The sequence below is a fragment of the Heteronotia binoei genome, chromosome 13, assembly GCF_032191835.1.
Source record: "Heteronotia binoei isolate CCM8104 ecotype False Entrance Well chromosome 13, APGP_CSIRO_Hbin_v1, whole genome shotgun sequence".
In the NCBI taxonomy this organism is placed as follows: domain Eukaryota; kingdom Metazoa; phylum Chordata; class Lepidosauria; order Squamata; family Gekkonidae; genus Heteronotia; species Heteronotia binoei.
Window position 1 is genome coordinate 68,521,025 of NC_083235.1, and position 13,779 is coordinate 68,534,803.

The 13,779-nt window shown below is 41.5% G+C and overlaps 1 protein-coding gene across 3 annotated transcripts in view; it reads right to left on the reverse strand.

Moving 5' to 3' along the window:
- Positions 1 to 13,779, reverse strand: part of RECQL5 (RecQ like helicase 5) — a 108,608-nt gene that overhangs the window by 91,877 nt on the left and 2,952 nt on the right. For all 3 annotated transcript variants that reach the window (XM_060253019.1, XM_060253018.1, XM_060253020.1), the window contains exons 4-6: positions 7,205 to 7,310; positions 2,678 to 2,789; positions 1,741 to 1,903 (exon numbers count right to left, since the gene is read on the reverse strand). In XM_060253019.1, coding sequence (XP_060109002.1) covers positions 1,741 to 1,903; positions 2,678 to 2,789; positions 7,205 to 7,310 — 381 coding nt within the window. The remainder of the gene's footprint in view (positions 1 to 1,740; positions 1,904 to 2,677; positions 2,790 to 7,204; positions 7,311 to 13,779) is intronic.

Sequence of the window (13,779 nt, forward strand, 5' to 3'; positions counted from 1 at the left end):
GCAGAAAAATCCTGAGCTGCAGATCGAATGAAGACAATGGGCAGAAGTGCACAACTAACTTATCTACACTGCCGCAAAGTAATTACCTTAGATGACTTTAAAAGGTGAGAGAGAGAGATGACCTTTACTGGCATTAATATAAAAATACAGTATACTTAAGAACCAGCAGTAAGATTATAAATAATAAAACCTTAAAAGACCAACAAAAGTTGAATAGCATAAGATAGCTGTGGGCTATACATGAGTAAAAGCCTCTCTGGTTTGAATCGCAGCCTGTAGGAAGCAAGCAACATAAGTAGTAACAAAGCTATGTTTCCCGTGGAGTAAATAGCGGACCTTGGCATTGTCGGAAAGGCCTTGATGGTCGGAGAGCAGTGCATTTAGGTATCTTACTCGTAGGCTGCTATAAATAGAGCAGTCCAGAAGAACATGAGAAACCGTTTCGATGACTCCTTGGCTACAAGGGCATCGTCTAAGATTGAGGGGGATTCTATGGTATCTGCCGAGAAGGATGGCCGATGGTAATGCATTGAATCTAGCCAGCATGAATGCCCTTCGTTGGTGAGGATCAGTTAAAAAGAGGAAATAGGGAGCTAGAAGCCCATGAGTCTGGGATAAACCCAGGTGACTTCGGGAGCAAGATTTCCGAGCTGCCTTTAAAAGGTAATTACTAGATAAATTTCTGGACGATACCTCTATCAATGACTGAATGGAATCTCCCTGTTCAGAGGCAGTGTACTTCTGGCTACAAGTTGCCGAGAGGCAGTAACAGAAAGAGGCTTTGGCCCCTGTGACCTGCTATGAGACAGTTTTGAAAGTCTACAAGCAGAGAATGGGGCCAAAGCCTCTCCCTGCTGCTGCTTCCCTGGGGCAGGTTGGGCACTACACAAAATATCATGCTGGACGAGGCGGTCTGATCCAGCTCAGATTTTCTTCGGTTGGTAAAACTGTAATTCCTGTTACGTCAACGGGAAATCATATAGGTTTCTGCAGCTACACTTCTCTTCCTCACGGAAGAACACATCTACGTTATGTCCTCTTACCCTTTATCCTGCTCCGGTAATACTATGGCAGTCAGTTCCACATCCAGCGACTTTTAAACGAAATCTGCAGGCCTACACACTTGCCATGCTCAAAGCAGCTCACAAAATGAAGTATTTGTAGTCAATTATATTCACTACAAAAGTATAATTCTAGGGTAGCCTGTAGACAATATATATTTGGGCTGGGGTGAACCAATGGCCTTTACCCAAGATACCCATGGGGAGGGACGGTGGCTCAGTGGTAGAGCATTCTGCTTGGGAAGCAGAAGGTCCCAGGTTCAATCCCCGGCATCTCCAAAAAAGGGTCCAGGCAAATAGGTGTGAAAAACCTCAGCTTGAGACCCTGGAGAGCCGCTGCCAGTCTGAGTAGACAATACTGACTTTGATGGACCCAGGGTCTGATTCAGTAGAAGGCAGCTTCATATGCAGGAGGGACGGTGGGTCAGTGGTAGAGCATCTGCTTGGGAAGCAGAAGGCCCCAGGTTCAATCCCTGGCATCTCCAAAAAAGGGTCCAGGTAAATAGGTGAGAAAAACCTCAGCTTGAGACCCTGGAGAGCCGCTGCCAGTCTGAGAAGACAATACTGACTTTGATGGACCAAGGGTCTGATTCAGTAGAAGGCAGCTTCATATGGTCTAAGATAGGCCAATAGGACAGAGAATGAAGCCATACTGAACAATACTGCACAAAGCTCCCACCTGGAGTTTAGATATTTCTTTCTTGATTAAGAAGCTGACTTGATCCCTGTCAGTCCGAGAGTAATAGAGGCGACAACAGGATATCTTCCCATCTCTTCCCGCCCTTCCTGATTCCTGATAATACCCAGCCATAGACTTTGCCAAATTCCAGTGTGCAACAAATCTACATGGTGTAAGAAATAAAGCCATTACATTCCAATACATATCACATACAGAACGGAAAACAAATGTAAGACCAACCTAAATCTAGACCACACTGTGACAAGATCCTTTTTTTCTCACGACCATCCCATCAATGAAGAGGAAAAGGGAAATATACTCTAGGAAGTTCTTCCAGGTCTTAAGGAACTTTTTTTTTTTTCTGTCAAACTGCAGCTGGCCTATGGTGACGACCAGGGCCGGATCTGGGGGGGGGGGGGGGGGGGAGCAGAGGGGGAGTGCTTGCCCCGGGTGCTGACGGGGGGGGCACCAAATTGGGTATGGAGTCCATTGTATTCTATGGGACTATAAGGTAGAATGGCCCATAATGGGGCATCGTTTTTTAATTTTGCCCCCCCCCCCCTCAAAAAACATGTAGATCCGGTCCTGGCAACCATATAGAGTTTCAAGGCAAGAGACATTCATTCAGAGATAGTTTGGCATTGTCTGCCTCTGCACAGCAACCTTAGATTTCCTTGGCAATCTCCCATCCACGTACCAGCCAGGGCTGACCCAACTTAGCTTCTGAGATCTATGGTGACCACCAGGGCCGGATCTGGGGGGGGGGAGGGGGGGCAGAGGGAGAGTGCTTGCCCCGGGTGCTGACGGGGGGGGCACCAAATTGGGTATGGAGTCTATTGAGATCACAGACTAGCCTGGGCTATCCACGTCAGGGCTAAGGAACTATACCGGAAAATAAAAGCAATGCTTCTCCCATTTGGGAATACTCTACGCATACCTGACATTAGCTTTGTCAACTCCCATTCCAAAACTGATGGTAGCAACAATTACAGGGATTTTCTCCTCCATCCATTCATTTTGAACTGATGTTCTCTCTGCAGCCTTCAATCCTGAGAAAAGACAAGGAAGTATGGTATCGTAATAAACGATTTTTTTAATTAGTAACATATGGCAGCAAAACTATATCTACATCTTATAAAGACTTTAAAAAAGAGAAATTCTTCTACCCCATATCTTACTTTTCCCCCACCCCTCCCCCCGTTACTTGACCCCCGCCAGTGTTATTTACTTAAAAAGAACAAATATTAAAGGTACCTTTAACTATTAAAAAACCAAAAATTATACTTTTGATTAAAAAAAAAAGAACTTAATCATTATCAAAAATTGTCCAATGTCCTTTTCTTTTCCACTCTTTTTCTACGTATCTTCTGAACTTCTTCCACTCCAACTTAAAAAGCTCCAAATCATAGTCTCTTAATTTTCTTGTTAATTTATCCATTTCACTCCATGACATAACTTTTATAATCCAGTCCCATTTCTCTGGTATTTTTTCTTGCTTCCACAGCTGCGCATACAATGTCCTAGAAGCTGAGAGCAAGTACCATATTAAAGTTCTATCTTCTTTTGGAAATTTTTCCATTTGTAATCCCAGCAGAAAAGTCTCTGCAACTTTGTTAAATTCATATCCCAAAATCTTAGAAATCTCTTGCTGAATCGTTTGCCAAAACATTTTAGCGCTTTCACAAGTCCACTACATATGGTAGAAAGAACCTTCATGCTTTTTACATTTCCAACACCTGTCTGGCATCTCGTTATTCATCTTTGCATTTTTTTGGAGTCATGTACCACCTATACATCATCTTAAAACAATTTTCTTTAATACTTTGACATGTTGCGAGTTTCATAGAATTCTTCCACAAATATTCCCAAGATTCCATCTTAATTTCTTTATTTACATTAATTGCCCATTTTATCATTTGAGATTTCACTACTTCGTCTTCTGTAGACCATTGTAAAAGTAATTTGTATACTTTTGAAATTAATTTCTCTTTATCTCCGAGCAGAACTCTTTCCATTTCTGTTTGTTCTTTCCTTATTCCTTCGGTTTTAATATCATTCTCCACCAAACTTTTTATTTGTTGCATTTGAAACTAATCATATTTATAACTCAATTCTTCAGCAGTTTTCAGTTCTATTTTTCCACTTTGTATTTTTAATAACTGATTGTATGATAGCCATTTTTCTTCGGCTGTTTTAGCCGTTATCTTTATCACTTCAGCTGGCACTATCCATAAAGGTCTCCTCTCATCACCATATTTCTTATACTTTATCCATGTATTTAGTAGATTACTTCTTATATAATGGTGAGAGAAAAGACCATCCATCTTCTTTTTTCCATAATACAAGTATGCATGCCAGCCAAATTTATTTCCATGGCCTTCCAACACTAAAAGCTTTTTGTTTAACAACATTATCCATTCTTTCATCCATACTAAACAAACTGCTTCATGATACAATTTTAGATCTGGTAACTGGAATCCACCTCTCTCTTTTGCATCTGTTAAAATTTTCATTTTAATCCTTGGCTTCTTCCCAGCCCACACAAATTCTGAGATTTTCCTTCGCCATTTATCAAACTGTTTAGCGTCCTTCACAATAGGAATAGCTTGAAACAGATACATTATCCTTGGTAGAATATTCATTTTTATTGCAGCTATTCTACCCAGCAATGACAAATTGAGCTTGTTCCATTTTAACATATCTTCCTCCATTTTACGCCATAACTTCTCATAATTATTCTTAAACAAATCAATATTTTTCATTGTTATCTCCACCCCTAGGTACTTTACCTTGGAAGTGACTTCACGGCCCGCTAGTCTTTGTAATTCTTGTTGTCTATTCATCTGCATATTCTTACACATAATTTTAGATTTTTCTTTATTTATAAAAAGTCCCGCCAACTCCCCAAACTCTTGTATTTTCATTAACAACAAAGGTTTAACTTGTATGGGGTTTTCATTTATGAACATTATATCGTCAGCAAATGCTCTATATTTGTAGATACATCCTTTTATTTGTAATCCTTCTATATCTTTTTCTTCTTGAATCTGCATCAATAAAATTTCAAGAGTCATTATAAACAGCAATGGTGAAAGCGGGCAACCTTGTCTAGTACCTTTGTTAATTTTCATTTCTTCTGTAAGATCTGCATTGACACACATTACATTTCTTCTGTAAGATCTGCCCTTTGTTCAGAATATATTGCTTTTATCATTCTTATAAAGCTTTCTCCCAGCTCCATCTTGTCCATTACTGCAAACATAAAATCCCAGTTTAAATTATCAAATGCTTTCTCTGCATCCGCAAAGAATAATGCTACTTCTTTTTCTGGCTGTCTTTCATAATATTCTACAATATTTACAACAGTCCTAATATTGTCTCTTATTTGATCTTCCTTTATAAAATTTATCACATGTTGTTTAAGTCGTTCTGCCAGGATTCTTGTAAATATTTTATAGTCATTATTTAATAGCGACATTGGTCTATAATTTTTCACATTCGTGGCATCTCTATCTTCTTTAGGTATCCAGGAAATACCAGCTTCTTTCCATGTATTTGGTACATTCCGTTTTATTTTTATTATATTCATTAACTTCTGCAATTTTGGTATTAATTGGTCCTTAAAAATTTTGAAGTATTTAGCTGTATATCCATCTGGCCCGGGAGCTTCCCCATTTTTCATTGCGTTGATTGCTGCTTCAATTTCTATTTTTTCAATTGGGTCATTCAAAACTCTTCGCATATTTTCCGTTAGGGGCTACCTTCTCTTTCTTTACTTCAACACCTTTAAACAATTTGGCATAGTACTTAAAAATTCTCTTTTTATTCCCTCTTGAGTAATCACTTCTCTTCCATCAATCACAATTCTACTAATTATTTTATTTTCTCTCTTTTTCTTCAATTGCCAAGCCAAATACTTTCCCGTCTTATTTGCCCCTTCAAACGATTTCTGCTGAAGTCTTTTCAATTTCCATTCCAAACAAGGAAGTATGGTATCAAAGGGAAGATATCCTTACGATCTTTCACCAATGGTAATAATTTCATGTATTTCACATTCACAAGTTTGTCTTTGAATCTGGCTGTCCTGGCCTTGGACCCTCAGATCTGTCTCTGCCCCATGCTTCACTATGTTAGCTTTGCTCATCTGAGCAGGGCCTTCTGCAGATACCACCTGCAAATGGGCAAGACCATTAACTGCTCATACGCATGCCTTCTCTGTTGTGGCCCCCACCTTGCGGAATAGTCTGTCTGAGAAGACCAGGAAAGCTCCCACTCTCCTAGCTTTCCACAAACTTTCCAAAGCTCAATTATTCAAGAGAGCTCTTCTATGCACAAAAGAGGGTAGCACTGTACAAAATGATTCATGAAGTTACGTGGATAAATGATTAGGACTGCGGTCTATACTACTGTCTGTAGTTTGCTTTAAATTAGATTTCGCTATGTAGTAATTTTGCATCATGTAATATGTCATGTTGACAATTTTCATTGCTTCAGTTCTATTTTTTAAATTTCTGGTTAGTTCTACACCCCAACTCCTATTTCACTGTTTACTGATTGTCCGATCCTGTTGATTGTATTGACTCACTCTCTTTAATCCACCTTGAGCCCCAGTGAAAAACGCAGACTATAAATAATGTAAACAAATAAAGGGAAATGGGAAAAGGAGGCAGTGGCAAAGAAAGGAGAAGATGGGGCAAGGGGTTAGGGGAAAGGTGCGCTGAAGCAGAGAAGTGCAAGGAAAAGTAGCCTAAAACAAAACAAGCATGGAAGTCCAGGAAAGGAGAAGGAAAAAGGTGTTTGATAAGACAACACATAGGGCAAGGGGCCAAGAAAAGGGCTGCAGGATCCAGAGACAAAGCGGAAAGTTGAGGAGGCAGTCCTCAGATGCCACAAGAAACTAATTATCTCAGACAGGGTTTTTTTTTTTAGCAGGAATGCCTTTGCATATTAGGCCACATACCCCTGATGTAGCCAATCCTCCAAGAGTTTACAAGACTCATACTATAGGGCATACGGTAAACTCCAGGAGGATCGGCTACATCAGGATGCGTGGCCTAATATGTAAAGGAGTTCCTGCTACAAAAAAAAGTCCTGATCCCAAAAAATAGGATCTCTAGCAGAGAATGGCATTTCTTAATTGCTACACAAGATCCTTTAACTAGCGATGCCATAGATTGAATAATCTGCAAATCACTGAGCCCCTCTATTGTTTCTGTCTTTTAATAAGATTTAGTAAGATTTAGTAAGGGTCTTGTTCTCTTTTCAGCAAACTCACTATGCTGCTGAATCAGCGCTCTACTGAGTTTATGCACCAGAGAAACAGAAATTTAGGATCCGTCCTTGTCATTGCACTTAAATTGGAACTTACTAGTCCCTTGGGCTATACATAAGAACTACACAATTATTTTAATTATAAAAATGATTAAATTTAAAACAGCTAAGATGGAGACATAGATTTCATTACCTGCATGATAGGCCTTGGCTTTCACTCCCCTATGACTTAGTTCAATAGCTAATCGATCACATACTTCTCTCATCCTGCAGTAGACAATTCCACAACCCAAATAGCCCTGCACAAGAGGAAGAAAGAGCAGACAACTGAACGTGTCATAATAAAATCCACTGAAGTGGCTAAGCAATGCTTCAGATTTAAGGCGTCAAAACAACGGGCAAACAGTAAAAATGGCTTTTAAGTGCATGCCCTGTTATAAGCTTGTACCTGAAAGGCTCACTGTTCCAACTACACTGGAATGAATATACAACCTGATGCAGATTTCTTTCTATTTCTTTTTCTCCCTTCTACTTCACTTAAATTTAAGTTCTAGTCCCGGGATGGTCAAACTTGTTTAACGTATGAGATACATAGAATAAACATCAGACATTTGAGAGCCGCAATACATGAATGTCAGATGGTTGAGAGCAGGTAGGGAGGAAAGAATGGTGGAAAGAAAATAGATGGGGAGGGAGGGAGAAGTGGAAAGAAAGCAACTTTAACTTTAATTTAATGTTGTTATTCAACATCTATATGCGTCCCCTTGCCCAGATTGCTCGAAGGTATGGGCTGGGTTGTCACCAGTATGCTGATGACACCCAGCTCTATCTACTCATGGACGGCCGACCAGTCTCTGCCCCAGAAAATCTAGACCGGGCATTACAGGAAGTGGCTGGGTGGCTCAGACTGAGCGGGCTGAGGCTAAATCCAGCGAAGACAGAGGTCCTTTGTTTGGGTTGTCGGGGCCCAGGGAGGGAAATCCCCCTACCAGCTTTTGAGGGTGCGCCGCTGATAGCGGCGGACAAGGTCAAAAGCCTGGGGGTACTATTGGAGCTCTCCTTAACGATGGAGGCTCAGATAGCAGCCACTGCCAAGTCCGCGTTTTTTCACCTTAGGCGGGCAAGGCAGTTGGCCCCCTTCCTGGAACGTGACGATCTAGCAACAGTGATCCATGCCATGGTCACCTCGAGGTTGGACTATTGCAATGCTCTTTACACGGGGCTGCCTTTGTGCCGAACCCGAAAGCTGCAGCTAGTGCAGAATGCCGCGGCCCGGCTGTTGTTAGGGCTCCCAAGAAGGGAGCACATCCGGCCAGGGCTCCGGGACCTGCACTGGCTGCCGATAGCTTACTGTGTCCGGTACAAGGTGCTGGTTATCACCTTTAAAGCCCTATATGGCCTAGGACCTGCCTACCTGAAGGACTGTCTCTCCCCGCATGTTCCCCAGAGAGTACTGAGATCGGGAACTCAAAATCTCCTAGATATCCCCGGGCCAAAGGAAGCCCGCTTAAAATCGACAAGGGACCGGGCCTTCTCTATTATGGCCCCCTCCTGGTGGAACCAGCTGCCGGAAGAGGTGAGGGCCCTGCGGGACCTCGCCCAGTTCCGCAGGGCCTGTAAGACAACCCTCTTCCGGCTGGCCTATGACTAGCTGGCACAAGAAACTGAGCGTAGCTATACTGGATGTTTGCTGCCCCCAATGTTTTAATTGTTTAAATGGTTCTGTTTTAAATGGTTTAATGTTTAAATTTAAATGCTCTGTGTTTAACGTCTATTTATGTTCGATTTCTGCGATTGTAAGCCGCCCTGAGCCACTTGTTGGGAAGGGCGGGATAGAAGCCATAAAATAAATAAATAAATAAGTTCATTCTCCAAGCTGCAAGTTAGCTCAGCGAGGAGAAGTGATTTAAAGAGACAAATGTCTTCTTCCAGGCGGCCGATGGGGCAGTGGGGGGCACTGAGAGCCACACAATATGTGCAAAAGAGCCACGTGTGGCTCCTGAGCTGCCATCTGGCCACCCCTGTTCTAGTCCTTACATCTGTGGGAAAATATTTAAGAGTGCATAGGCAGTTTTTATTGCAATACATCCTGAAGACTCAGTAGGCAGAATGGCTTTCACTGGCCAAAGCTGTTATTCTCTAAACAGCTCTATGTCACCCTAAATCTCGATCTGTCCACTAACCTTGCTTCCCCGTTTCTTTCTTGCCACAAATTTTGGGAAAATCCAAATTAAAGTTATAGCAACTGGATATGTGTAACGCATTGTGTACACACAGACAACTTTTCCGTTATACTTATCAATCTTAAATAACTAGGGGTGTGCAAAAAAAAAAAATCCCCCCCCCCATTTGGGTCTATTGGATCTGAAAAATTCTGAATGCTGAATTGGTATTCAGAAATACCAATATTGGTCTTACATTAGGATTCAGTTAAATATTTGGGAAACCCAAATTTATTTGCTTTCATTATACCCAATGGGGACCATCCCCATAGGATGTAATGGAGAAGGGATTTAATCTTTAAATGCTTGCTGAGTTCACTCACCACAACTCTGTGAGTGAACTTAGCTAACATTTAAACTTCAAATCCCTTCTGTGCTCACTTGCTGAGTTGCACTGCCATGGGCATGACTCAGCGAGTGAAATCGGGAGGCATTTTAAGACACCATGGTTTCTTTAAATGCCTTCTCACCAAGCCTGAATAAAAGCTGAATAATATCAGCTTTTATTCAGGCATGGCTATGATACTGAAGACTCAGGCATGGCAATACATATTGAAGACTCAGTAGGCAGAATGGCTTTCACTGGCCAAAGCTGTTATTCTCTAAACAGCTCTATGTCATCCTAAATCTTGATCTGTCCACTAACCTTGCTTTCCATTTCTTTCTTGCCACAAATTTTGGGAAAATCCAAATTAAAGTTATAGCAACTGGATATGTGTAACGCATTGTGTACACACAGACAACTTTTCCGTTACACTTATCAATCTTAAATAACTAGGGGTGTGCAAACCCCCCCCCCCATTTGGGTCTATTGGATATGAAAAATATTGGTATTTCTGAATACCAATATTGGTCTTACATTAGGATTCGGATAAATATTTGGGAAACCCAAATTTATTTGGTTTCATTATACTCAATGGGGACTGTCCCCATAGGATGTAACGGAGAAGGGATTTAATCTTTAAATGCTTGCTGAGTTCACTCACCAGGTCACCACAACTCTGTGAGTGAACTTAGCTAACATTTAAACTTCAAATCCCTTCTGTGCTCACTTGCTGAGTTGCACTGCCATGGGCATGACTCAGTGAGTGAAATCGGAAGGCATTTTAAGAGACCATGGTTTCTTTAAATGCCTTCTCACCAAGCCTGAATAAAAGCTGAATAATATCAGCTTTTATTCAGGCATGGCTATAATAAGTACCCCAAAAATACTGATTAGGTATTTTTTGTACATTTATTCAACTGGGTATATACCAAGCGCACACCCCATTGCACATCTACTTGGGAATAAGCATGTCCTTATAACCAATGATTTCTTTTTCAGTTGTTTTTTTATCGAGGGACAGAAGCATGCATGCGGTCTGTCAGCATATATGAACAATGCCATTTATAATCTATTATCTTCTGTTTGCTTAGTGTTGGGGGAAAATATAGACATTGTGGGTATTTCAGAAACTTGGTGGAATGAGGAAAATCAGTGCGACACGGTGATTCCTGGATATAAATTATATCAGAAGAATGGGGAGGGAAGAGTTTGAGGTGGGGTGGCTCTGTATGTCAGAAAGGGTATACAGTTCAGTAAGAGTGAGAAGTTCAGAGAATTAGATTCACTTCTAGAAATGCTTTGGGTTGAAATAGTGAGCCCAAAAGGAACTTTAACTCTGGAAGTTTGTTATCATCCACTGGATCAAAAGATAGAGGATGATTATAAAATGATGAAAGAATTTAAGATAGTAGCTAGATGTAAAAACGGTGTCATAATAGGTGATTTCAACTATCCGCACACTGATTGGGTCAATATGTGTTCAGGTTGGGAGAAAGAGATTGAGTTTCTAGACACTCTCAATGACTGTGCTATGGAGCAGATGGTCATGGACCCTACCAGGGAAGAGGCGATCCTGGACTTGGTTTTAAGCAATGCCCAAGATCTGGTGAGAGATGTAAAAGTGATTGCATCGCTTGGGAATAGTGACCATAATGCTATTGAGTTCACCATTGAGTTCACCATAATGTTATTCACCACCATAGAGAGTTGCCCCAAAAGACCAACACAACCACTTTTAACTTTAAATGGGGTAACTTCTCTGAGATGAGGAAGCATGTGAGGAGGAAACTGAAAGGAAACGTAAATACGGTCAAAACCCTTGGGGAAGCTTCGTAAAACTACGGTCCTAAGTCAGATAAAATATATACCGCAAGTCAGGAAAGGCACAAATAGGTATAGAAAAAGACCTGCATGGTTGGAAGTTGTAAAAGGTAAGAAGGATTCCTTTAAGCGGTGGAAAGCTAGTCCAAGTGGGGCTAATAAAAGGGAACACAGGCTGTGGCAAATAAAATGCAAATCTGTGACCAGGCAGGCAAAAAGGAGCATATTGCAAAAAACATAAAGACCAACAATAAAAATTTTTTCAAATACATTGTAAGCAGGAAACCAACCAGGGAAGCAATGAGGCCCTTGGATGTCTGAGGGGTAAAAGGATTACTGAAGGAGGATACGGAAATGGCTGAGAAGCTGAATGCATTTTTTGCCTCTGTCTTCACTGTGGAAGATGAGAAGTGTTTGCCCACTCCAGAACCGCTGATTTCAGGAGGGGTGTTGAAAGACCAGTCAGATTGAGGCGACGAGAGAGGAGGTCCTACGACTGATAGAAAATTTAAAAATGGGTAAGTCACCAGGCCCAGATGGCATACATCCAAGCGTTCTGAAAGAACTTAAAGGTGAAACTGTGGATCTCCTGACAAAAATATGTAATCTTTCATTAAAATCTGCCTCCGTTCCTGAGGACTGGAAGGTAGCTAATGTCACCCCCATCTTTCAAAAGGGTTCCAGAGAAGATCCAGGAAATTACAGGCCAGTCAGTCTGACTTCAATACCAGGAAAGTTAGCGGAGACTGTTATTAAAGAATTAGTAGGCACACTGATGAACAAAAATTGTTGAGGACTCAGCATGGGTTCTGTAAGGGAAGATCTTCTCTCACTAACCTGTTAAGAGGTCTTTGAGGGGGTGAACAAACATGTGGACGAAGGGGACCCAATAGATCTTGTTTACCTTGACTTCCAGAAAGTTCCTCATCAAAGGCTCCTAAGTAAGCTCAAGAGTCATGGGGTAAAAGGACAAATCCTCTTGTGAATCAAAAACTGGCTAATTAATAGGAAAGAGAGAGAGAGTATAAATGGGCAATTTTTGCAGTGGAGGACGGTAAGCAGTGGGGTGCCACAGGGCTCTGTGCTGTGTCCGATGCTTTTTAACTTGTTCATTCATGATTTGGAGTTGGGAGTAAGCAGTGAAGTGGCCAAGTTTGCGGATGACACTAAATTGTTCAGGGTGGTGAGAACCAGAGAGGATTGTGAGGGACTCCAAATGGATCTGTCAAGGTTGGGTGAGTGGGCGTCAACATGGCCAATGAGGTTCAACGTGGTCAAGTGCAAGGTAATGCACACTGGGGCCAAAAATCCTAACTATAAATACAAGCTAATGAGGTGTGAACTGGAGGAGACTGACCAAAAGAGAGATCTTGGGGTCATGGTAGATGACTCATTGAAAACGTCGAGAGTGTGTGTGACTGCAATAAAAAAGGTCAATGCTATGCCAGGAATTATTAGGAAGAGAATTGAAAACAAATCAACCAGTATTATAACGCCACTATACAAATCGATGGTGTGGTCTCATTTGGAGTACTATGTACAATTCTGGTCACCGCACCTCAAAAAGGATATTATAGCATTGGGAAAAGTGCCAAAACGGGCAACTAGAATGATTAAAGGGTTGGAACACTTTCCCTATGAAGAAAGGTTAAAACGCTTGGGGCTCTTTAGCTTGGAGAAATGTCAATTGAGGGGTGACATGATAGAGGTTTATGAGATTATGCGTGGGATAAAGAAGGTGGAGAAAGAAGTACTTTTCTTCCTTTCTCACAATACAAGAACTCGTGGGTACTCAAAAGAAATTGCTAAGCAATCGGGTTAGAACGGATAAAAGGAAGTACTTCTTCACCCAGAGGGTGATTAACACATGGAGCAGAGGTCCATCAGTGGCTATTAGTCGCAGTGTATTGTTGGAACTCGCTGTCTGGGGCAGCGATGCTCTGTATTCTTGGTGCTTGGGAGGGGCAACAGTGTGAGGGTTTCTAGTGTCCTGGCCCCACTGATGGACCTCCTGATGGCATCTGGGGTTTTTTAGCCACTGTGTGACAGAATGTTGGACTGGATGAGCCTTTGGCCTGATCCAACATGGCTTCTCTTATGTTCTTACTTCACTTCTTCAGGGGTTTACCCTTTTTATTCTATGATAACAATTTTTAGAAAATCTAGGCTTCAGTCCACTATTCTGCCCTAGAACCAGCATGGTGTAGTGGTTAATCTCGGTAGGATCTGGAAGACTCCAGGTTCAAATCCCCAGAAGCTTGCTGGGTGACTTTTGGTCAGTCACACTCTCAACCTGATCAACCTCACAGGTCTATTGTAAGGATAAAATATAAAACAGGAGAACAACATAAGCCACTTTGGAGAAAGGAAAGTTATAAAGATGTAAGCTGAATAAAGTTT